Consider the following 27,808-nt stretch of genomic DNA (forward strand, 5'->3'; position numbering starts at 1 on the left):
AAAATGTTAAACAGGAGAGGGTAGAAAACAATAGTAAATACTGGTAGCATGTGACTATCTCACAGCAATTGTGCGCCAAGTTCTCGCAGATGTTTTGCGGTGATACTCCGGAGTCACGAGGGTAAAGACGTGTTCTACAGCTGCTCGTAACTCCAGCGTTGTGTGATATCGAATGTTTCTTACTTGTTGCTTTATGAAACCCCATAGAGCATTGTCTGGTAACGTTAGATCGGGACTTCTTGGAGGCCCGGCGAAGGGAGTTGGAGAAGATGCACAAGCTCTTCCAATCTAGCGGTCAGGAAACGTTTGATTCAGGTAACTGTGCACGTCAATCGCGAAGTGCACTGGTGCTCCATCCTGCCGTATCACAGTGTCTTTGATACCGTTTTCTTCCAGTTGAGGCACCAGTCACTCATTAAGCATCTCCAGGTAAGAATGTCTATTAACATTGTCTTCGAAGAAGTAAGTCCCAAAAATATGTGTTGCACTCCTTTCAGCCCAAATCATCACGTGTGGTGGGTTTCTCTCCATCTCCTTGTAAAGCCGGGGTTTTCCTTACACCACATTACAACGTTCCGAGAATGTATACTCCGGTAGATAGCACACTCATCTGTGAAGAGGACTGCACCGCGGGATCGTTTGGAAGGGAACGCCGTAAGGAGAGTTCTGCATGTCACTCAATTCATTCACATGTATTGGACGGTAAACTTTCAATTTTAGATCTTTCGTGTGCCTCATCATGGTGGTCCGAGGAATACCAAGCTCCGAAGACCTTTTACGTGTTGATTTTGAAGGCGACTGCTGCACTGATGCGTCCACTTCACTGCACATTTCCCTCCATTTTATCGGTCGACCGCCTCGCGGGAGGTCTTTCACACTGCCCGTGGCAAATGCTTGTTTTTCTCACCCCAACATTGTTGCTTTTCTTGTTGGATTAATACGAAATCGGTCTGTAAATTTCGCTTTAACCTTTTCCATGGTGTCACCTGTGTAACGCCTTTCGTGAAGCCAAACCGCAACAACTAATCTTTGTTCAATGCTACATGGACTTTGATCACACATTGTTGATTACTCCAACTTCTCTGCAAATAACTGTTACCAACAAAAAAACGAACATGGATAGCAATGTTGCCAGACTGTCAAGCAATGTTACCAGACAATGCCAAGTAATGTTACCAAATAAATGTAGGCAAAACCTAGAACCATCAGAAAACACCAATTAGTGGTACGCCCACTTCCGGACCACCTGTACAATATTCATTGAATTCTAAGTGGTTATAGAGTAGCTAACTGGCATAGTTTATGAAAGAATAAAATAGGTTAAGATTCTTTTGTGTGACAGTCCAGATTTCATGGTTATTAGTGCTTGAATTGAGTACAAGTAGTCGGAAGCTGTGATGAGAATTAAATATGGAGGAATTGGGAGAAAGAGTCTGTATTGTTTGGTAATATTAGTGACAAGCTAAGTTTAAGTAACTGATTGTACTGATAAGAGACACTGATAGACTTAACCCTCAGAAATACTAACATTATTGATTTTCCAATGACCTTCCTACTTTTAACACCTTTGTTGAGATACAAATCATACGAGCAATTACTCTGAAATTTGGACACATCTATGTTCATTGTACAATCTCTTAGAATAAAAAATATATTTAATTTTCAGATCCTGCTACTAGCAGTAACATTTGCCATTGGAGTTGACAATGTTGTCGGTAAGTCTCTCAAAATTATTCTGATCTTTAATAATTTTCTAAAGACGTCGATGTTAATAATGGCATTTATTCCGAAGTTGGTCGCCCGTCTAGTTTTTGCAAGAAGCTTAGTAATAGGTTTCTTTCTGTACCAAAGTTTAATAGTTAATTCACATAGTATTGCCGAGCGAGCGTTAGTTAGTGAAAGGAGGTTAGAGCTTCGCAAGGCACGTTGTTTTCTGTCTTTATTACAGCTAAATGGGAAGGGGGACCTGTGTTCTAGTACCTTGCCGCCATGTTGGTTATGTTATTTACCGTTACATTGAAAAGTATAGCTTTCTCCACGTTTCTTCACAGTTATTTGCTTACCGCATTTTCTACAATTTATTTTTAGATTTATTAAGCCATGGCTTTTAGTGACTTTTAATAGATTTTCGTGATTATTACCAGCCATGTTTACAAAACGAATGCTCATTACATTCTCATAATCCTACCACGAAGTAACTTGCGCTAAGTAGTTCCCTCCACTAAATAGTTATATGTTTAGAACCGTTTATATAAGAAAATAAACACAACTTTCGCTCTCCTTATACATTATCAAGCACACAAACAATCAAATGGTTAATTTCTTTATGGTAAATTTTCAAAACGGATGACCAACTTTCGAACTTAACCCTTAATAATAATAATAATTTTATCATTTCCGTAAATCTTTGATCATAAATTTTTTATTGACTTTCATTTTAACTAGGATTGCTGGGATATAGTATTTCATTTTATATCTCAAACAGTAAATTTATAAAATCTTCCTAAGTAGCACCCAGGCAACCCTCTTCGCTGATCTAGTGGCTTCCGTCTTTGATGCACATGGTCCTGAGTTCAATTTCCGGTAGGAGAGCATTAACTTCCACCTTAAACTCTAAAACTAAGTTTCATTAGCCTTGGTGCTAGAAAGGCGTGGTTAAGTTTCCACAAATAAGAAGAAGTATCCAACAGAGCTATGGAAATATATGGAGTGTATTGAATATTTAAGCAGATGAAAACAAGAGCCTTGAAACTCTTAATTCAATTGTATCCAGGGCAAGTTTGGGATATTCAGAAGAAACGAGGAATTGTAATGTTTTATCTCTTTCTGAATACAGCCTCGTAATCAAATAAAAGCTCCATTCTTTGTTAGATTTTAAATGTTAGGTTATTTATTTTAAAATTATTATGACTAAGTTAAAAAGTTAATAATAATTTCTATGATATATTCATTTAAAATTATAGATCTTCCTAGATGTTAGAAAATTAAAGAATGAATACGGGAAAGAATTATTAGTCATAAAACATGCTTCAAATTATATTCATCGACTATGTTTTCGAAATAAATTAAGTGCAATTTGTGATTTTGAGCTTATTTTTGAATATTTCTATTTGAGGAGCTATGCTTTTAATTTATTTTATGGAACGCAAGTTAAATATTAGAAAGAAGTGTACGAGATTTTGGAAGAAAGTTTAATAAATCGGTTTAGATATATTTAGCGAAGATTAGTTTTGGTACACACATATAATAGCATGTGAACAGAAGAACCATTAACAATTTTACTCTGAAAGAACTTGTGCTATTAGGGAAAAGCAATTGTTCATAGTTCGAAAGTCTCCTGGAGTTTCACACTGCTCACACTTGTTTCAAATGAGTAGCACTAATGTCGTGTTGTTTGTTTCGGAGATTCTTGGATAAGTCCAAAACAAAAATGAACCTCGTTTCATTATAACACTACGTGTTACATGTCGAATGAAAGAGAAACAGTAACTTAAGTTTGTGTGGAGGGAGGGAAATTTCAAGTCTTACTGACCTTTGTCTCTGATCCCTATTGGCCTTTGGTCTGCCTCTGAGTAATTCCGATCAATCCCCAACCATGCATGTGAAATCCCCGAATGTTTCATCTGAAAGGAACACTGCTGGTTGACCATTCCAAAATCCATCCTCAATGGTTGCTTTTACTATCCACCTACTCAATTCCCTTATTGTGAACTTCTCATAAATGAATTACAGTACGACTCGCTTCTTTCCGGCGGTGAAAATTCAGTCACTATGCGTTATCTTAACCGCGGTGGCGCAGCTGGTAAATTTGACTATTTCACAGGCTAGTCACACAGAACGAGCGGACGGATGTCTGATAAGTTTGTAGTATGAAGGTGTACCTACGAGATATCACTAGACGCCACTAATTTCTCTATTTTCTTCTCTCTTGCGTAATATTTGCATCTGTGATTATAGTGTATTGCTCTGGTTTCTCGCTACGTGATATTTGTATTCTTTCCCAACCGACATATTTGTGATTTGTGTGTGCTGTTCTCTTCTCTTGTAATGTGATATTAGCAAATATTTTTCCAACTGCCACATTTATAATATTAATATGTGCTGTTCTGTGTTCTCATTGCGTGAAATTTGCAATTTTTCCAACCACCTTCCTATGATTTGTGTGTACTGTTCTGTTCTCTTATTATGCGAGATTTACATATTTTTCCAACTGCCAGACCCGTAATTTGTGTGTGCTATTCTTTTCTCTCGTTACGTGAGATTGCATATTTTTCCAACTGCCACGTATGACCTATGTGCGCAGGGGTAAAAGTGGATCTTAAAAGGTAGGGAGACGGATGACGTCAGGTCATTCTCCGTGACTATCTTTGTCCTTTTTATTTTTTTTTTTAGGAAGTGGTGGGACGCCATAGATATTTAATTGAAGTGGAGTAACGCCGTGCCCCGCGTTCCCCCTCACTTTTACTCCTGTATGTGTGCTATTATGTTCTCACATTGTGTGAGATTAGGCATATTATTCCTAACCAACGCAACGGTAAACTAATTCTATTAATATTTGTAATTTGAAGTTGCAGGTTTCCAACAAGAAATTTTTGGAAGTATTTATCGTAAATATGGAGGCGGTTACCTATTTGCGAGTAAACAAAGTTTTAGGCATAGAAGTGGACATGAACATTCAAGCACAGCAGACTTTAATCCAATTAGTTTCAGTGGCCCTGGAGTATACAGCAATGTTGAACTGATGGGAAACTTTCAGGATATTCAAAATATAGACAAAGGTTACAACAGTGGATATCCTAGATACGGAAAAGGTAAGACATACCTACATTAGTTGAAATATCTACTTATTGAGAATCAAATGAAGAGCACAGGTGCAAATTACGAACAACTACTCTTATGTCAAACATTTTCAAATATTGGCAATGAATAAGACCAAACTTATTTCTGATAGTAGTGTTTGTAAAACAAGAAGGTTGGTTAATTGCAGTTTAACGTCCCGATGCTGCATAGGACCTCCTATTTAAAGTAAGATCTCCGTCACTGGTTATGTTTGTAATCGAGGAAAACACCTTACCAGGGAAAACACCTTACCAGGGATCCCACTATTGTGCTTTTTAGGCTAAAGGAGACGACTAACCAATGAAACAGAATGATTGTGAAAATTAAGTTTCTCTGATCTACCAGGAACTGAAGCCAGGACGACGTGCACCAAAGGCAAACGCGTTAGCTGGTATACAAATCGGGACACCAGAGGTCGAACTTGGATCCGTGCACAGAGAGCATGTGTGTTAGCCATTCGCTATGAAGATGTACATGAATCAATAATAATAATAATAATAATAATAATAATAATAATAATAATAATAATAATAATAATAATAATAATAATAATAATAATAATAATAATAATAATAATAATAATCCCAACTTATAAATTGATTTTGAAATTGAACAATTGAAGTAAGGTAGGTGCAGATAAATATGCTATGTAAAGGGTGTTGGACTTTCTATGGCCTTAATTTTCATGAAACACAAATAACAAGACGTGCATTGCAGAGTAGCCTTTTCCGTGTGCACAAACATGTGACAATGATGTGACTCGCTTCTACTTTGTACCAAAGGTAAAAGAAAAAAGTGTTACAAAGTGGCGTATTTACCAACACGTGCAGGTAATTATGCCAAGTCTAGGATATTACTGGAAACCTGTAATAATAATATTGCAACTGCTTACATCGTCTGTGTTATACAAACTCAAATATTACTATACAACATGGCTGAAGCAGAAAATAGAATAACCAAAGTGCAAGATGAAGATAAAAATATAAAATGTTAAAACGATAATCTCTAAAGTTGAAATGAAGTTCCAAACTAAAAATTTTAGTCTATAAGAAGATAAACAAACAGTGTCACTGTGCTATGACTTAAAAAACTACATTGATATTACATGGAACATGTAGCACAAATGAAAACATTTTTGTCTTCTGCAGTCAGTCCTGCACAAGCCCTGGCGTATTTTGCTGCACTATGCTCGGTATTGATTTAGTAGCCATGGAATCACAAATACTGAAATAACACTGACAAAACAAAATGTTCCTAGACGGACACGAAATTAAGCGTACATTGCTGTAAACAATCGGCAATGTTCTGAGTTAGCACGGTACTAATAACGGATTCTTATTTGTATTAAAATAATAACTTCCTTCCACAGAATCTTCCCGGAGCGAACAACACTGCACGGCGTGACTGGCTCAGCGCTGTCTCCCGGAATATTCGTAAAATCGGACTTGTCCAAGATCGTGATACATATTGGAGGCGTTAGCGGATTTCGTCGGGAACGTCCCAGCTCTGAACACTTGCAGTATTTAGATCCACTGGCGTAAATACCTGCAGTTACGTTATTTCAGTTTTACTTCATACTATTATGCCTTTTAGGCTAAGGGAGACGGATGACTAAAGGAAGTGAATGATGATGGAGGAATAGGTGTTATGAGAATGTGGAAGGAAGGGGGAATGCTTCGAGAAAATCCACGGACACTATGTTGTCCATTATGAACTTATTCGGCGACTTAAAAATTGAAATTGCATGAGTAGTTTAAAGTTATCGTTATTTTACTATTTTGATAAGCAGAGTCTCTAATTAGATCTTCGTTTGGAAGTCTTGTCTGTATTAAAATAACCATTCGCTATGAAGACAAACTTTAAAAGGATAACAATTATTGATTATTCAATTAACAATGAAATATTCATTATATTAAATTTAAGCATAAGCTTCTAAGTTATTATGGTGTATATATGGTATGGTATGGTGTATACGAGGTTGTGTCAAAAAAGTACTTCATTTATCTGCGTTTACACATTATCACCTATAAAAAGCCACCTTGTACAGCAATACAGGACTCAGCCTTCCTGCCACTCCTGGAATATGTCCTGCAAGTCTTCTTTTCGAAGTACCTTCTGCGGTTCGGGTTGAATCTCCGCAATGTTGTCGGAACGGCGATCTTTTTGCTGGATCTCCAGCTTCGGGAAGATGGTGAAGTCCACAGGAATCAAATCTGGCTAGTAGGGTGAGCGCGGAAGTAGATTATTTAGTTTCTGGTAATAAACTCAAGTGTGAGGAGAGCACGGTAACTGGGTATATTTTCCACGTGAAGCAGCCATTGTTTCGTACGCCACAGATCCGGTCGTTTTCGCCTAATGTTCTCCCTCAGACGCCTTAAAACCGGCAGTACAACTATCTATTATTGGTGGTGTGGCCATTGGGGACGAATTCATGATGCACAATTCCGCGAATGTCGAAAAAGACGGTGAGCATGCACTTCGTCGAGCAGCGGACCTGTCTTACATTTTCGATCGTGGAAGTGATGTACTGTTCCGTTGTGACGACTATTCTTTATCTCAGGATCGTACCCATATACACAAGTTTTGTCACCGGTAGTGATCCTTGATATGAAGAACGGACAGGTCATTCACATCACGACTGACGGAGCTCTTAGCAGACTTCGGCACGGTGTTCTTTGTTCTCCTAGGTCAGCAACAGGGCGCATGTTCAATTCACACGTGAGAACTGCCTGTTTTGAAAGAGATTGAGATTTCAAAGCAAAAGGATTATTTTTCAATAAAACGAGAATAACAATGTTATTTAATATAGAACAAAATAAAAGCCGTGACCAATAACGAGTAAATATTACATCTTTCAATTCAAGTTTTGACAAAACGACTATCCGCAAATACAAGTAAACAAATGGGCAAAATTCAAATATAGGAGCATATAGAATTAGAACAATACTTGCCCAGTGGCAACAAATTTGTAGAGTTTATGCAATACGTATAAAGAGATCGTACGTACCACAATCTTCTTTCACCAACCAAATATGATCTTTTTTACACTTTCTCTGCGTAAAATTTTCACAATAATAATGTGCTAGAAATGTTTTTAACTGGTTCAGCAATGAACAGAAAATGTCTAGAATGCCTTCTAACAGTGGTTAATAGGAATATCCTGAGAGTATTCAAACTATTTCTCAACTTCTGATGTCCAATATATTTATTGGCAGAAACAAACTGTAAACGTATAATTGGTAACATGTAAATTAGCCAAGCATTTTGTCATTCTCAGCCCAGAATATTCACTAAACAGAAACACATCTAAAGTCCAAGTACATTTTGAACATACTAAGGGCAGTTCCTATTAACCAGTGTTAGGAGCTATTCTAGATAATTTTTGCTCACTGATACAACACTCCATGTCATTTTCGGACATGTTAAACAATGACCAAAGTCTTTTCTGAAAATGTTCAAACACTGATTTATTTATTTATTGCAGTGCACTTTATAATTTAAATAAAGCTGTAACAACTGGGTGTTAATCATATTTGTAAGTATTAAACTGTTGTGTATAAAAGATTTTCCAGGCTTGAACCATGGTCTTCCTTGGTTTGGTGAAGTGACCCAAAAGCCAACAGCTTTTACAGAAGTAAAAAGAGTCAGGTGTTTCAAGGAAAAGGTCTATGACGATGGGGAAAACTTTAATGTTCAAAGAGCTAGAAAAGGAGTAAGTATAGAGATTATCCATAGCTATATTAGATTAGCACCTAACACAAACAATTGCGTATTTTCTTGAATTTGATTGGCTGTACGATTGTATTGGAAAATGGGAAACTGTGTCCAAAGGAAAGCAATGCCGTAGTGTACAGTTTATTGTTGAAACCTAAAACTATTATCGTAAGGAAGAAAAGATAATATTTTTTAAGAAAAAAGAAGAAATTAACTTTATTCTAAGAATATAAATATAACGCATATTGGTATGCTATCCCTGGAGTGTTTCAAATCAGTATGTTGGTCAGGGGCGGATCCAGGCTGAACATTTTGGGGGGCGGTCGTACGAAGTCATAGGTTTTATTTTACATTTATAATACAAAGAAGAAAATTCTTAGGATAAGTTCTATTTTTAAAATAAAAATATATCCTATTCTGGAGGGGGCGATCGCCCCGATCGCTTCCCTGGATGCGCCCCTGATATTGGATACATCAAATACACTGAATGCCACCCATACGAAAATTTATCGTGATATACGATAATTTAAGCCTTAATATGATATACGATAATGCCCTTGCAATAATAGCTGAATGTACGATAATTTTAGAATGTTCACTTTTTGCAGTTTTTGAATGTGCAAATAAATTGAGGTATGCATTAAAGAATTATAAAACACACATGCTGAGGTTTTTAGATCGCTAAAATAAGCCAATAAGATGGAAATACTACAGAAAAATCGAAAGTAACATATTTCTACTGCAAGGTGCAGCAGTTCCTTAAAATCTGTTGCTGTGAGTAAAATATATATAGATATGATTTTGGAAATACTGTTTTGCAAAGTTTACATTGGCTAACACCTGAAGTAGCATTATCAAAAAGTGTTGCAAGGTCACCAACATTTGTTCCATAACTGAAAGCTGTACAGAGAGTTACCCCGAAAAACAATCATGATATACAAGTGATAGACGATCAGTGGACAGCATTAACTTACGCGGTGGTTCCGGAAGATCTGTGATCTAAGAAAGTTCACGAATTTTTAACTTTTACCAAAAATGCTAAAGACTCCCATGGATATCACGAATTTTTAGAATTGGGGAAGGGTTGTATTAGATACGTTAGGTTTGCCATATACTAGTGCTGATTTTGAGTGCGTATTTTCAAAAATGAACTTAATAAAAACACAGTTAAGAAACAAGTTTCAGTAAAGTGCAGTTAGTGATATAATGCCCACTGCCCAGTATATACAGAGCTATGTGGAATTTGAACCCAATGAATTAATGACCGGGTCAATGAATAAGTCAAACACATACGGCGGTACAAATAAGGATAAGAAAAATTATAAAGATAGTGACATCGAATTGGAGTTCAAAACTAAAGATTACTAGGTAAGTTTATTATATTTTATTGTTGTTATTAATAGTATTATATTTGTTTCTACAATTATCACGTTCATAAGGAATATACGATAATTTTGTGTAATATACGATAATTTTAAAGACAAAAATCGATAATTTTGTTCTCCGAGGTTGGCAACAGTGGCACATGCTCTCTCACTTAAAGAGCGCCGGAGCGATGAGGTTAAAAGTGTTTCCAAGAGATATATTTTTACAGGAAGTGTTAAAGTCGTTCCGGAACTTTTTTTGTAACAAGCTTAAAATCGAATCCCAGTCTGGAGGTAGTGCATGTAGTAGGAATTGGCAGCTATGTCCTGTTAATAGTAGGCGGCACTTATTTTGCGGGCCGGTCCGAACACCGATGTTCAAGATCGCGAACAACATTATGAACGTGTGAACAGAAAAGCTTGTGGTAATGAACTTTTTAGTGAAGGAAAGCATAGAAACAGCCAAAATTTACAGAAGACTTTCGTCACAATACGTTGGTGAGATATTAAACTCCAGTAAGATATTTGAATGGTTCAAGTGCTTCAAAAATGGCCGTACGCTGACGATCTCAGTCGCGGCGGATTCCAGTCCTTGGAAAATCAGCGCGCTGAACATTTCATCATTGACAATCATAACAAAATCTATCGTGAAATTGCAAAAAGTATAATCCTTTGTTAGGAACAGAAAGGCAATAATTAATGATCATTTTCTGTTTCGAGAAGTGAGTCCACGCTGGATTCCAAAACAGCTTTTCCTGGTTTTGAGCAGCACCAAAGACTTGAAGTATGTACTGAATTGAAAAACCGTGTTAACTTAAAGCCAAGTAATTTCCACCTCTTTGGATCCCACCAAAATTATCCACAGAGGTGAATGTTTCTACTGCGATGAGGAAGTGAAAGAGGCTGTCTTAGAATAGTTTAGACATAGTGACCACGAATCCGTTAATTTCATAGCCTTGCAGGTATTATTTGAGCTCTGGAATAAATTTAACAGTAGAAAGGGGTTATGTGGTAAAAATGAAATGAAATCTTTCAGTTTAACTTCCCAACGATTGAATGATAATAGAAGAATTGGTGGAATGATAATGTGTAAGGAAACAGGAATACTCCGAGACATTCCATGCACACGATGTTCTCCGCCATAATTTACTTGGCCCGGGATTGAATCAGGAACCCCACACACCGCAGGTAAGCGTTCTATCACTGAGCTACCGTGACCCCATGTGGAAAACTAAATGCAGTTTCCATTTGATTTTTTACTCCCTTGTCACTGACATATATCAGACTCAAGCAATAAGGAAATTCTTAAGCCCCAAAGGAAAAGAGACTCTATATTAAATAAAAATAAAATATTTTCCTCAAAAAAATATAGTTTATAATTCGACAGATGGAATGTAGTTCTCAATCCTGGTTGCCACACTGTTGCCAGGCGGTGTGTACTTTCTGCGAGACTGAGCTAGTGAAGCGCAGAAAGTATCGACGCTTGACTGTGTGACGTGTCAACCCACCTAAATTAGTATCCGAACGGCTAACTTTCTACCTAAAAACCTACACCCATCCAAAGATGCACAAGGGCCTTCCCCAGTGGGTCAACCCGTCCAACCAACCTCCTAAAGGTGTTAAGGGGGGACCAAAGCAGTACTCCAGTGTCACACGCTCTAAGCAACCTAGACCAACATCACCACAGGACACTACCATTCCAACCGCTACCATCAAAAAGGCTAAGACTACCGACCAATCGCTTCATCAAACTTCAATACCCATTGATACCGCTTCTCCGAACCCATCCACCTCTGCTACTCCCAGCAATACATCATCCACTCCAACTTCTGTTCATAATTTCCTACTAACCGTCTATGACCCAAAATACAAGTCCGAGAAAGAAATCTTCCTCCAAAATTCAAAGTATGTTCCAAGGGCCGGACTTCATCAATTATCAAAACCAACAATGGCTTCATTCTGAAATCTCAAAATCCAAATTTCCACATCCACATTCGCAATAAGGCCACATTTGAAATATTTGGACCGAAAGCAAATCTGAAACTTTTAAATCCTAGCTCCCCAAACTCTCCTCCACCTCCCAGAAGGCCTCCACTTCTATCCGTCGTTATACGCGGCGTAGATCCCGATATCTCCGATTATGAAATTCATGACGAGCTTCGTCAAGAAGGACTCGAAGTGAAGAAATGTCTTCGCATGAAAAACGACCGAGGACCTACCTACCTACTTTGTCCGTATCCTAATAAACTAACAAGATGTCATTGATCATCTTCTTGCCAACGGCGCCTACATCTATAGACGCCGACATAAAGTCGAACCTTCCAAAGCTCCAGCACCTCTACCTGTACGATGCGAAAACTGCCAGATTTACAACGACCACACCTCCTCATCCTGCATCAACCAAACCAAATGTGGCTATTGCGCGTAAGATCATCCAACAAAAAACTGTCCCAACCTCAAAAGATCCACCAGAATGTAACACCTGTGGAGAAAAACACCCCACATACAGTTACCGCTGTCAAGGTAAACCTGCTCCCGATCCAGCCAACCCCGAATTAGTGGTACCACTCCGCCCTATAGACATTCCCACTCCTCCAAGCAACTCTCTGAAAGACCCCGTGACAGTCGAAGATCTGCTCCCCTTCATGACTGTTGCACTCGAAAACATCAATTTTTTCCACAGGGACCACATTCTGACCCAAATCATCCTCTGCGCCAAAGCATGTACAACCTCCAGCTTCATGCCACCTACAGCAGCCCGAATGCACACTTTGAAATCCATTGTACCGAGACATTCTAAATGATGGCAAGACCTCAAGCTCTCTCAACATACAACTTTCTATTCCTCAATATCCGATCTCCACCTACTCACCAAATCATGTATACCCAGCTACTGCAGGAAAACAAAATAACTGCCTTCGCCCTAAATGAAACCTACTTGGCTCCCCAGGTATCTTGCTACATACCAAAATACAACATAAACAGACACGATGGCCCTCACAGAAACAGAATCCATGGCGGAACATTGATAGGCATTAAAAACTACATACCACACCGAAAAATCATACTTTTCCCCCAACAATCTCTACCTACTCACCAAATCATGTATACCCAGCTACTGCAGGAAAACAAAATAACTGCCTTCGCCCTAAATGAAACCTACTTGGCTCCCCAGATATCTTGCTGCATACCAAAATACAACATAAACAGACACGATGGCCATCACAGAAACAGTATCCATGGCGGAACATTGATAGGCATTAAAAACTACATACCACACCGAAAAATCATACTTTCTCCCCAACTATCTCTACCAGAATACAACATAGAAATATTACATCTAAAACACCGTACTATCGCAATAGGAGCAATTTACATCCGCCCTGGACACCAGATCCGCACTGATTTCTTCACACGCATTGATAGGAACAATAGACATTACATAATCATGGCAGATATTTACTTCCACAGCAGAACCCAAGCCGATAAACAGGACTTCCTTACCTTTATAGACCAACAAACCAATGGAGAATTCCATGTACTACCAAAACTCACCAGACCAATTAGCAATACATCTCCTGACATAGTTATAACCTCCTCAACGCCTTCTCAACATATAACTCTCGAGGTCCTGGACTCAGTTGGCAGCGACCACGTTCCTATAAAAGTTATGCTTGAATTTCCTAACCCCCTTCCCCTGATAAATCCAACCAAGAGAAAAATATACGCCTACCACAATGCTGACTGGAATTCATACCGACAAGAAATAGATCACTCCATTGCAAATATTACACCTCCTACAAATTCCGAAGAACTTTTACAAACCGTCCAACCTCTCACAGATATCCTTCAAACAGCAGCAGATCAACATATTCCAATTCAAAATATCACTTCTCATAAACCCAAACTACCCCCAAATTACCTACCCCTAGTCACAGCCTCTCGCCGTGCCTACAGAGAATACCTATTGACCCGAAACCTTAAAACTCTTCGCCTCCACCGACAATACCTACGAATAGTCCATAATTACATAATAGCCTACAAACGCAGACAATGGATACTCACATGCAACAAACTCTCCACAGAAGCTCACCCCACCAAATACTGGAAGCGCTTCAACCAACTTACAGGCAAAAATAACCATTCACCATATCCTATCATTGTTAATAACCAAGCTCCAATCACAGACACCGAGAAAGCTAACATATTCGCAGATCACCTGCAAGATGTATATACACCCCTTCCTGAACACACCTTACCCCGCAATCTATCCCGAATCATCAACCAAAGATCCGATCCATACTCACCTACTCTAATCCCGAACAATTATCATACCGCCAATGAACAAGATCCTCTCACAGCTCCTATATTACCAAACGAAATTCATAACATCATTACCCGAAAGAAAAACACCGCACCAGGACTTGACTCCATACCCTACCGCTATATCAAAGAATCACCCCCTTCCATGTACTCTCTCCTCTGTGCAATATATAACTTCATGCTCAGAACTGGATACTTTCCAATTGAGTGGAAAGTCTCCAAAGTTCTAGTATTCCTGAAACCAAAAAAACCTCCCCAAGACCCCCAATCCTATCGACCCATCCAACTCACATCTACCTTCAACAAAATACTGGAACGCATTTTGTTCCAACGCTTACATACCCATCTGTCTATACACAATCTCTTGCCACGAGAGCAAGCAGGCTTCCGACCCAACTACAGCATCCTAGATCAGCTCCTACGTCTTAGCACAGCAATTTACAATCAGTTTAACCAATCAAAACCCACATGCCTTGTAACATTCGACCTAGAAAGAGCGTTCGACAAAGTCTGACACGCCGGACTGATTCACAAATTCCACAATTTCTTCCTACCACACAATTCCGCTCATACATTCCTTCCTAACCGACAGAATAGCATATGTTACCATCAATGAAGCCTTCTCACACCCTATTTTCCTCCATTGTGGAGTCCCGCAAGGCTCTGCACTATCACCTCTCCTTTACATACTGTATGCTGCCGATCTCCCGGAATTCCCAAATAACCTAAACCTTTCCCAATTCGCAGACGACACAGCCTTTCTCGCAACAGCTAACTCCATTCAACAGATAAACAAAACACTACAGACCAGCATCGATACCTTTACCCGGTGGTGCTTCACTTGGCGCCTAAAGACCAATCCTACCAAAACACAAGCTTTAGTATTCCTACCCCCTAAGACACGTAGCAAGATCCGGAGAAATCTCCGACTCCTAGATATCACCGTCGACGATACACCAATCCCTCCAACAAACACACTCACCTATCTTGGGATCACCTACGACTCAAAGCTAACCTGGAATCCACACCTGCAAACCATAACCTCAAAAGCCCGAAACCGACTTAACCTTTTAAAGCGATTATATGGCACAACCTACAACGACTCAGCAAAGGTAGTCGTTAACCCTGGTTCGGCTAATAATATAAGTAAATCTTTAGTGACAGTAATTGTTCACACCTTAAAATATCTTCCGTAATTATATCCACTAGTATTCTCACCTTTTCTACTGAAATTACAAGTCGATGATGAGTATTAAATAATTTATTCGTTGATTCTCTTCGAACGTATATCCACACAAAACTGTCTTGCAATCATACATGTTGATTAGGTATCCATAAACAACTACATAGCAACCAACTAGGCAATAATGTATATTTCTTACATATATTAAACACATTCTTCTTTTGTTATTTTTTTTAATTAACATTATATCAAGTATAGTGCTTGTGTAGAAGCACTTTCTGCCCAAGATACAAGTAATTATCAACCGATACAAAGTATCTCGTTGTAAACCTGGGGACTCAATGCACATATAACCACCAACACCTACAAAGCCTTCTTAAGACCTGTTCTCACCTATGGTCATACTGTATGGATCCGACGATGGGACTGAATATAAAAGTTACAAGGGAGCTTGGCTTTTATATTTAAGAACCACTGGTCCGTTTATAATAATGATATTACATTAATTATGTCCTTTACATTTTGATCGACCCTCGTATATAACTTTATTAAGTTTCCTTCATATAAATACATTTATAATAAGTCTTTTATTTCATTAATATTTATCTTTTATTATAAAAACGTCGTCGCTTACTAATATAATCAATGAAGGGTGCGAAGTCAAAATCGTAAGAGGCAATTACATTTTAAAACATAAATCACAATAATCAATAGTTTCAATCATTATTAAAAACGGTGATGTTAACAATGTTTGATCTCTCCAGGGCGCATTATATAGTAATTACTTTAGATGATATTTTACAGTATACATCGTATCAATAAGGCGTTATGATACAAAAGAATCTTATTCGAGTACCATATACGGTAGCGCATGAAGACAGTCGTCGGATAATTAGCTTAATAGAATGAACCTTATACTTAACATGATCTTTGACAACAAAGTTTCAACACAGATCAATATAATGTAAATAACCTTTGTGTTTAATCAATTATGAATCAAATTATAATTCTTCACATTAACAAGACAGAATATAAAAAATCATTTGAAAATTATCATTGGTTAATGAGAATTAAAGAAAATTAAATTAAGTAAAAATCAAAAATTAAACGTAACCTACGTTCGGACGAACAAAAGGAAGAAAATAAATCTATTTTTACACAAACAGAAGACACCCTTTTATTTTTTCTTTTAGTCTCCTTCATTCTTATTAATTTGAGCAAGAATGTCAGGCGCAACTAATCTTTTCACTAAACGTATCCATTTTTCTCTTGTATACTGAGTAGGTCTCCAAACCTTCAACTCATCTATATTACGAAGTCCAATTGACGTACCCGTTTTAGCGTTCAACATCTATTAACTGCTATTTCCGAATAATTATTTACAGATACGTCATGTAAAAGGTCGTTTTCATCATTAACATGAACATGTAAGTTTGAAGATAAATGTTCATAAGAATCAATAGCTGATGTGAGTTTGACATTATCGCATAAATTTGAAGATAAATGTTCATGAGAATCTATAGTTGATATGGGTTTAACCCCTACCACATCAGCTGCAGTTAGTTTAAATTCATACTCGTGTATGGTTCCAATAAAGTACATTGTACCGCACAATCATGATTATGTCCCGTATTGTTGTTCTGTACAGGAATTGTGTCATTATCTTGATTTTGATGCGAAGTGCCATCTCTTGAATTACGATTACCTCTATCCATGTAGTTTACTGTATTCCTGGAATTTCGCCATGTATCTCGTCTATTTTTGAATCTATTTTGGTTATATGGTCTAACATAAGGATTGCCACGATTAATTAGGTTAGGTGGATTCCCAACATATCTTTGCCTATTTTGCTCGTTCGGATTGTTTGAATTTGATCGAATTAAGTTATATTCCGTATTATCTGCATTGCGGATATTTAGATTCCGAACAGGTACAAGGTGATCTGAATTGTTTTTAATTTTGCCTAATCCTGCTTGATGATTCTGAGCATGGTATTGAGTTTCATAACATTGGACAAGCATTAATAGGTGATTAAAACTCATACACTGGGTAGAAAACAGAATCTGTTGTAGTTTAAACGGTAGTAAATTTCGAATTGATGCAATTATTCTAGATTCCGATTGCAGTGGATTTACGACTTTTAATTCGTTATATGTATTTACAACAAAATCAACAACAGATTTGTGCAAACGAGGATTAAAAGGTTGGTTTCTAATCGTGGCATCTCTGTTTGCAAGCAAAAAGTCATTTTCGTAATTTGCAATCAGCGCTGCTTTGAATTCATCATATGTATTGACGTGATCTCGTACTGCTTTAAACCATAAAGAACATGGTGGGAGTAATAAATGAGGGATTAGTTTCATATATTGCGATTTATCTATACACATTATATTGCACTCATCCTGAAATTTTTCTAGGAAAGAGGTAGCATTTTCATTACATTTACCACTAAACTTACTCATTGCACGTATTTCGCTCATCTTTACACTTAACTTTACCTTCCTTTCACCATTTCGTGTTCGTGTTGAGTGACAATTCCTACCTACTGCGTGATGTGTAGTTCCACCATCTCTTTTCCGCCCATCTGTATTCCTTGGATGAATTCTTTCCAAAATAATGTCCTCATTGGATGGATTACTTGAAGAAGAGGTAACATAAGGTCCACGTTGTTCTGCTACGGGTGAATGCGAGGTCATCTCTTGTGAACAAGGGAACTCCAAACGATCATTAACCATGTTGTTGTGATATGCGTTGTCCTTAATCTGTAATGTCCTAACTTCCTCTTGTAAAGTAGATATCAATTGAGTATTTGCACGTATTTGGTTAGAATTATCTGTGACCTGAATCTTTTGTTGACGTACAGAAGATTCTATTACTTCCAAATCCTTTTTTACACAATTGGCTTCTTGGATTACATGGTTGTAATTATCCTGGCAATCTTCAGATACTCTTTTTAGCTTTTCATCAAACCGTAATGTGATGTCTCTCACCGCCTGGATAACAGATTGTTTCGTCTCTTCTGATTTTTGGTCTATTTGCTCCAACCGTCTACTTAATTCCTCATACTGTTTACTGGATTCCTCGGATTTCTCCTGAACCGTTTGCTTTAATTCTTCCGACATCTGGGCTAAATTTTGTTCCAGTCGTTGTTCTTGTCGCTGTAAAGCCATTAAGATTTTGTCTTCTAATGTCAACATTTCGGGTGCAATAGGAGCTGTATTTTGTTCGTTGTTACCACTGTCAACAGTTTCTTTCTCCATTGCCTCACCAATCATGCTTGTTCTTGTGATTACTCTGCCACTTCTAAGAATAGTTGTGTTCGTATTCATAAACCTTCTTACTGAGGTAAATTCACCCTTACTTTAAACTTCAGGATATGAATTTACAAGATTTCCGGGTGAGGTAAACCAAAAATTTTACAACGACTCACCAAAGGTAGTCGTTAACCTTGGTTCGGCTAATAATATAAGTAAATCTTTAGTGACAGTAATTGTTCACACCTTAAAATATCTTCCGTAATTATATCCACTAGTATTCTCACCTTTTCTACTGAAATTACAAGTCGATGATGAGTATTAAATAATTTATTCGTTGATTCTCTTCGAACGTATATCCACACAAAACTGTCTTGCAATCATACATGTTGATTAGGTATCCATAAACAACTACATAGCAACCAACTAGGCAATAATGTATATTTCTTACATATATTAAACACATTCTTCTTTTGTTATTTTTTTTAATTAACATTATATCAAGTATAGTGCTTGTGTAGAAGCACTTTCTGCCCAAGATACAAGTAATTATCAACCGATACAAAGTATCTCGTTGTAAACCTGGGGACTCAATGCACATATAACCACCAACACCTACAAAGCCTTCTTAAGACCTGTTCTCACCTATGGTCATACTGTATGGATCTCAGCAAACCACAAGTTCTACCAGAAACTAGCCATCCTAGAAAGGCACGCACTCTACCTCGCATACCGAATAAGCCTGCCCAGCCCAACGAGAGAGCTTTACGACCGGATAGATTTCCCTCCCATCCTGTTACACCTTGAAACCCTTTGCCAAAAATACATCAACAATAGAACCGAAACTGCCCATCTCATGATCATCCTAGACATCATCCAATATGATGCAAACCATGACGCGCCGCCAATCCATCAGGATTCACCTCTCCAACATTACATGACTTTACGCCATCTTTCCCAAGATACCGCTACCATAGACCCTGAAATTCTAAACATCTATAGACCTCAACAGCGATCTTCCGACATCTACCCGGTTTATGCATGAACCTATACCAGGATACCGAACACCCAAACATTCCTATACCAAAAGGTCGAGCAGGCACATCTCTGCTCTGGCCGGCCATTCTGACTAAGGTTTTCCAGGGTTTCCTTTAGTCACACCAGGCAAATGCCGGAATGGTACCGAACATAGGCTCTGGCCGAAAGAACCTTCCAAATCCTTGGCCATATTCCGAAATAAAATAATAAAAAAATATATAAAAAAGTAAAAAACTAGTGATTAAAGAAAACTACCCAAACACCTCAACAAATAAATCATCCTCTCCTGATAATCCTTACTCCTCTAACCCGAAGAAAGGGCGTTACCCTTTAAACGGGATGACGACCAAAAAGAAAAATGTACTGAAAATCCATCTATAAAATCCATCAAACTTATTTTACGAATTACAGGGATGTGTATATTAGGGAATGTGTTTCTCTGGACCTGAGGAAGTGGATTTTTCTTGATCAATTTCATTCTCAGGCAGACTGGATGATTCTTAAGTATACAGGAAAATCTTTCTCATGAACTCTGAAAAAAAAATCTTTCTTGAACTTGTGGTCTTGTAATACAGCTAGGAAGTCTTACGAGACAACAGTGAGGTACTTCATTAAGCAGGATTTAATCTCGTGTCGCGTCGTTTTGTAACTAATCTTAGTATCGATTTTTCTTCGGGGGAGGGGCAAGAAAGTGTGATCTACATTGTGAGAGTTTACCTTGCATTTTTGTCTATGCATCCGCCAGCTGGATCAGATTAAAGCCCCGTCGTACTTCGGATTCCAAATTAATAGTGTATCCCGTTCATCATCACTAAGATGTAGCATTAAAGGCGCAAACTTAAAACTCTTTAAAAAAGTTGTTGTGCACCACCGTGTGAATTTATGGTGTAAAGAGGAAGGAAATTCTCTGTCTTTATGCCTGACTGATTACATCTATGAAACTTTTGAGTTTAACGTCACACGTTTATGTCCTTTAGGTTAAGGGAAGCAATGATTAAGGCAAATGAATGATGGAAGAATTGTAAAACATGTTTTTTTTTTTCGATTTTATTCATCCATTATTCTTGGACCAATTTCGACTTTAAGCAATAGCAGTGATGCTTGAAGATCCAAACAAAACATGAGAATTAGATAACTTTACGAAAGTTATATATATATATATATATATATATATATATATATATATATATATATATATATATATATATATATATAATTACCCTACTAGCGAGGAAGCTGTCGGCTAGTTGGCACGTGCTTGGCTGTTGGCTTTCTACGCTTCCACTTGAAACGCATACTTTCATATAATCTGCCTTTTGTTATACTTGCAAACGATGCTTTAGACGCTTCTCAGAGCGTCATAGCATCACTGGCCGTTGATTGGGTATTGACTTGCCTTGACTTGTAATACGCTTGCGTCAAGATTGAATGGAACACTAAATGCAAGGTTGCTCCCATGTAACTTCGTTACTGTAATTCAGCTTGCGACATGCTTGGACGTTTCCCAATCAAGCTGAATGCAAGCTTGGCCAACTTGCAATTCAAGCTTACAGCAAGCAGTTTGCAAGTTGTCTCTGCTACTAGGGTGTATTTATTGCTTTATCTGTGATCGATTTCAACCTCAAAATAGAGATAACTATACGCTATGTTTTGTCATAGCATCCTTTTTCTTAATGAAAGGAAAGATATTATGTGAAAATAGACAAAAAAAAAAAAAAAAAAAGACCAGCATTTAGCATAGATCAGTAAAAACGCGCCTACGTTTGGTTCTATTACACTTTGGGTATATGCAAATAATTGTAACTGGTTTCTTCCTCAAAAGGAAAAAAAAAGTGGACATAATAGCTAATCAGATAAGTTTGGTCGCACATTGATTACAGACGAGGATAGCTCAGTCGAGGTGTACTATAGGCAGGAAAGTGTTAACAATAGCGTAAAGCTAAGTAATGCATATTCACAAGACGGTACACAGAGAAAAATCCGTTCTCCGGACAGCGGTATATTGTACAAATATAAGGTATCCTCTTGCTTACTATAGAAATCAGTACGGAGCATACGTTATCCGTATGCTACATAGGCACTGCCCTTAGATGTTACATCATGCCGTTGCAGGATGTCTGACATCTAACAGTTTCCCGTGCATAACATGCATATACTTGTGTTACATACAAATGGACGAATATAACATATAGCTGTCGAAGGTGAGATCCTGACCACCTACATTGTTTCATACGGAACGTACGTATAGATTGAACACTTATACAGAAAGTATTATAAAACATGCGTTTTCAGTTATACGTCTGCTGTACGTTAAGTCTAAGAACTACAGGAATTATGCATGTAACCTATCTTTTTAAGTACGTCACCTACACTTTTTTTCTCAGTGTAGACAAAGTATACGGCAGGTAGACAAGGTTTCCTGTGTCTCTGTCGGTGAAATATGCATAGAAAATGGGGAAAAAATGTGTATGTTGTATTTATTGACCTAGAAAAGGCTTTCGACCAGGTGAATGGGAATTGTTAGTTGGAGTTCTAGAGAAAGATGGATTGGAACGGTAAGGTCAAAGACTCATAAGGAACTCGTATATGAACCAACAACTGAGTTCAGAATAGGGAAAGAAATGACAGAGGAAAGTTGAAAAATGAAATGAAATGTTCGAGTTTTACGTCTCGCGGTTATGCCGGTTAGGCTAAAGGAGACGGTGATGATGAGTAATGAATGAAATGGTGGAATGAAGAAAGTGGAAGGAAACGGGGAAACTCCGACTAAACCCACGCACACGGTGTTTGTCCACCACAAAGTTCACTTGGCGGGGGCTGAGATCGAACCCGGGACCCCAAGCACCAGAGGTGAACGCTCTACCACTAAGCCACCGCGGCCCAGAGGAGAGTTAAGAGGGGAATTTGACAGAGTTGTCTCTCGTCGACGTTATTTAATATCTATTTAGAAAAGAGCCTACATAAGGAAGAGGTTATTTTGGTGGGAGGTAGAATGATAAGGTATACACAGTTTGCAGTGCAGATAATATGACGTTTATTGTGCAGTCTGAAAATAAAATTAATAAAGGGTTAGAAAACTTGAAGGGCTGGGAAGAATACGGTATGAAAATATATGTTAGGCAAAAACTATGGTGATTGGAACGAAGAGGCCATTGTCAAATATACAAATAGGAGGGCAGAATAGAACAGGAAAAAGTAGCCTATTTGCTGGGTTCTTAAACAAAGAGTTAAGAAAAATGTTTTATATGGAATATTGCCCTCTATGGGGCAGAAGCGTAGACATTGCGCAAAATGAAGAAAAACGACTGGAAGCATTCGAAGTGTGGGTGTGGAAAAGAGTTTGGAGAATTAGCTTCGTCGATTGGTACAAGAAAGAGAAAGTGTTAGAAATAGTAGGAGAGAAAAGAATAATTTTATATGTAATTGAAAAGAGAAAGAGAATCTGGTTTAACATGGCTGAGGAGGAATCTTATCATGATGGATGTGCTAGAGGGTATAGTGGCAAGTTAAAAAAAAAAAAAAAAAAAAAGAGGATGAAACACGGTACAGTTAATGAACAATATTAAAACAAAAAAAATGTAAGTGAAGATCGTGGTGCATGGAAATCTCCGAGTTCCGACAAGTGACCTCCCAACAATGGTGATTTATCATGGTGATTATGATTATGTCGATTTTTCAGAAAATAGTATTGCCGAAAATTTCATTTTTCATATGTCGATCTACGAAGTATTGTTTATACTTACAGGGCTATCCTATGATAAACCATGAATGTAGTTTCTTTAAGACTTATTAGCGTACGCGCCTTTGGCGTGGAAGACCAAGGTTCGATTCCCGGCGGGAGCTCATGTAGTTCGGATTCCACCTTAATAAGTAGGTCGAAGTCTCATATAGCCTTGCTGCTGAACAGGACGTTAAGCTCAAAACCAACTCAACTCTTTAATTGTGTGCAACGAGACGAGACAGAACCCTTTCAGACGAGACACGAGACGAGACGGGACGTCTCGTGAAATGTCTCGTTTCGTCTCGTGTCTCGAAAGTGAAAACGCTGGCGGGAATGGCCAAGATTGAAATTGCCAGTGGTCCTATAGATTATAAAAGGGAAATCCCCTTTGTGAGAAAACATGTTGAAAAGCCTTCATAGAAAAGTGTCCTCTGTCTATTGAATGAGACAATCGTGATACATGAGCTTCCAGGAATATCATCCTTAATCTCTTGTCCCAAACTTTCCTTGCTGTAAAGTGAGGAATTCTCATTTTTTTTCATTTCTGGCTGGAATGATGACAAACAAAACAAAGACAGGGAAGATTTTTACAAGGTCAAGAGACCGAACTACCACCACGAGCTATTCACTTTGAAAATTGGGTAAGGTCTACACTCATCACAGGCTGTAGTTGAAAGTTCTGGCTGAGGTGGCAAAGGAGAACAGGCTACACTTGTTTTTATTCTCTGGTGGCGCGGCGGTATTCTTTTGGCTAAATGAACCGAAAACGGCAATTGAAGTACGTCATCTTGAAACTAAAATGTTATCTTCTCTCTCTCTCTCTCTCTCTCCCACACACACACACATACACACACATACACATACACATAAAAGAACACTTTTACCATTTTACCGATCGCCCGCTTACAGCAGTCATGTCGTAAAATTCACCTCTTCGTTTGGAAGCCGGGAGAAAAACAAAGAAAGCAAAGATATTGTCGACGAACCCTTCAAATTGTTTCCTTTCAGCAAATTTATGGTAGTAACAATAACACTGGAAGTGAAGAGGTTTTACAGGGGGGCTTCCTTTTGTTACGCGGAAATGTTTGATCTGACCAGAGTGCGAAATTGCCCTCTGCTTCCATATTGAGAGGAGGGGAATACTTCCCTTTCCTAGTGAATAATATTCATTAGGACCTGAATTATCTTCAAAAATGGTTTCTTACAGACGGATAAAACCTTCTGAACTTAATAAGTATAAAGAACATTTGGTATAATATTCATGGAACTCCGTTGAAAGCAGAAAATATCATGAGAATGATCAAAATTCGAACATTGAAGAACATAATTAACAGAAAAGAAATAGGATACCCAAACCATATTTTTAACCCTGCTATAAAATGTATATCCTATATTTTTACTAATTCCTTACTCCCATGAAAATAACCTGGCGAGGATATTCTCTCCAAATTATTCAGACTGAAATCTTTTTATTCCGTACGATTTCGCCCCCTGACAATACGGAGAAACAAATGCTGTTAAAATCCATACACATGACCCTTCCGGGACTCAACACGGGGAATTCAAGCCGATAGTCTATCGCCGCACACCGATCGGCTTGGTATGAAGGTGTACCTTGTATGATTACGAATAGATCACAACAATATAAGAAACTTTAATCCAAAATGGCCACCCGAAAATCATTGTTTTAGACCACTAGCTAATCTGGGTGTACTGTCATGAGTTTGTTACATAAACGGGGCAACCACAATATAGGGGCACACACCCCGCGGGTATGGGAACAGATTTGTACCATGGAGGTGTAGACTGGCCCCAAGCATTCTTTCCTCCGATGTGTCGTTCAGTTCCCATTACAATGGCACTTTAAGTAGAGCTTACTGTGCAGTAACCTATAAAATTTCAATCAAATAATTTCCATTACTCAATAAAATTATTTGGTTCCAAGCTTTAAAAAAATAATAATTGCAACAAATCTAAACATGCTAAAATGGAAATTAGTTTTTGGATTGGTATGGGTTAACACTGTGAAACCTAAAGGCTGGAGTATACGAAATCAAAGTGTACACACACACACATCTATCTATCTATCTATCTATCTATCTATCTATCTATCTATCTATCTATCTATCTATCTATCTATCTATCTATCTATCTATCTATCTATATTATATATATATATATATATATATATATACCGAAACTATAAAGCAAGTGGGCTGATAGTATACGGTAGTGTCGGGCAAGGGCGCCCATCAGGGAGGGCAAGGTGGGGCGCTGGCCCCCCTTAGAGGAAATTGTACTTGGGAATATCGGAAACAATCGAATTTTTATATTAGTTGCAGCAAAATTTGAAAGTATATTTGAAACGTCGCTTATACTTGCCCCCCCCCCCCTTGGAAACCAGAACCCAGGCGCCCTTGTATGGTGACACCTTTACATCGAACTTTGCTTGTCGTGTAAACATTATTTGACATTAGTGTTTTCATCTTCCACGTACCTATGAGCAATTTACTATATATTCGTGTATTGAAACTGGTGAAACAAATTTCAGTTTCAAAATGTAAAAAAAAAAAAAAAAAAAAAAGCCAGGGTCGAGAAGCCTTAGACAACTAACAGCAGAGATATATTATCTTGTAAACTATTTGTCCTTACGTTGTGAGCTTATTTGAATTTATTTTTAAGACCTTTAGGCAACTTTGGCCCACTCCGAATTGATGATGATGGAAAAATTAGTGCAATGAAGAAAGTGATAGGATACAAGACAACTTCGAGAAAACACACACACGCGATGTTTGTTCACCACATAGCTCACATGGCACTAACCGAGATCGAACCGACTACCACACACACTGGAGGTGAATGCTTCACGGTGTAGCCACCGTGACATTTCTTGTCTTGTATGTTCTGGGTAGTAACTTAGATGTATTTTGATTAGCATGGTGCAGTCTCCTACATTTTACTTTCGTTCCCATGGTATGCTGCTATATTTTTTACGAGACGAGACAGAACCTCTCGAGACGAGACACGAGACGGGACGAGCAGATTTTTTCGAGACGAGACATGATTTGCACGAGACGAGACGAGAAAGCCTGAAATCTCGTCTCGTCTCGTCTCGTGGCAACGCTACTCTTTAAGACTTAGCAATTTGTTGAAACTGAAACTGTTGAAGGATTTGAGAATGAAAAAAAAACATTCATTTTATGTTTCTTTTAAAATGTTAAGATTGAGTATTTCTATAATTACTAATAGACAAGAAACAAATCAATGTGGTTTTGTGCAAAATATCGAGTATGTGAAAAGAAAATAAGTTCGAAAAAATAGTTAATTGATTACCAATTATCCATCGCCTAAAATAATTATTGATTATAATCGTCTATTGATAATGCCCAAAGAGCCTCTCAGGAATCATAATGTGATCAATCTATGAAAGAGTGAAGGTAGGTAGCTACTTCCTGGAGAATCACCGCTTTTACGAAAAATTTCCTTCAGCGATTTCACTTGCTCAGAATGTAGATTATTTCAGAAGTTATTTTATTTTATTTTACTTATTATTTTTTATTTTATTTATTTTTGTGGGTGAACAATATTTGAAATTCTATTTTCATGAGCAGTTGAATGTGAAATGTCGACCTCCTCCCCTACTGCGTAAATATTTAAATTGTAGGGTCTATTATTGTAACTATAAGTAGATATGCGAACTTATTACTCGGTACTAGTATAAGTTTGATGTTTTCCATGGGATCAGGGATGGTAAACTTACATATTATTCATTACAATCTTCATTTCAAAAACGTTAAAATATTTGACATTGTACTTTCAGGGAGGGTCCGAATTTGGACATAATTCTAAACGACGTGATACGGAAATATATGTTTAACGCTGTTTTTCTTTTTCACTTAGGATGACATCATTGTTACTGTAAAACGGACAGGCCGTGACAGTGGATGCAAGGTGATAACTTACAAGATAGACCATACTGATGGAAGCAAAAGTCCCGGAGTAATTGGAATGACGGAAGCTAAGTTTGGACCGCTGTCACCACACATTGACACTTATAATGGCGCAGATATTGGCAATTACAAGATCCCAACACCAATTTATGAACCAGATACTAGTTTCAACCGGAAGTTTAGCGTTGTAGTACCCACATCGAATCCCGGACTACGCACTAAAAATACAAATGCCGCTGAGGATAAAAGCTCAAGCAAGGAGACTGCAAATGGATGTCCAGCAACAAATGATTTCGATTGTTCAGTAATAGTTCTCTGTATTTTACTAATACAATTAATAGTAATAAACTTGTAGCACTCTTAACGATCATAAATTATCTATCGTCATAAATCTCCTATATTTCTATGTCTGTACTTAGAAG

At 37.8% G+C, this 27,808-nt stretch overlaps 1 protein-coding gene across 1 annotated transcript; it reads left to right on the plus strand.

The window, feature by feature from the left end:
- The first annotated feature begins 435 nt into the window (after nt 1–435).
- Nucleotides 436–27,741, plus strand: LOC145661767 (uncharacterized). Its single transcript, XM_081727101.1, has 5 exons — nt 436–462; nt 1,667–1,715; nt 4,575–4,811; nt 8,403–8,551; nt 27,337–27,741. The coding sequence occupies exons 1-5, from the start codon at nt 436–438 to the stop codon at nt 27,739–27,741; spliced, it is 867 nt and encodes a 288-aa protein (XP_081583227.1).
- The last annotated feature ends 67 nt before the right edge of the window (nt 27,742–27,808 follow it).

Source organism: Thermobia domestica, chromosome 10 (genome assembly GCF_964235325.1).
Source record: "Thermobia domestica chromosome 10, izTheDome1.hap1.1, whole genome shotgun sequence".
Lineage (NCBI taxonomy): Eukaryota > Metazoa > Arthropoda > Insecta > Zygentoma > Lepismatidae > Thermobia > Thermobia domestica.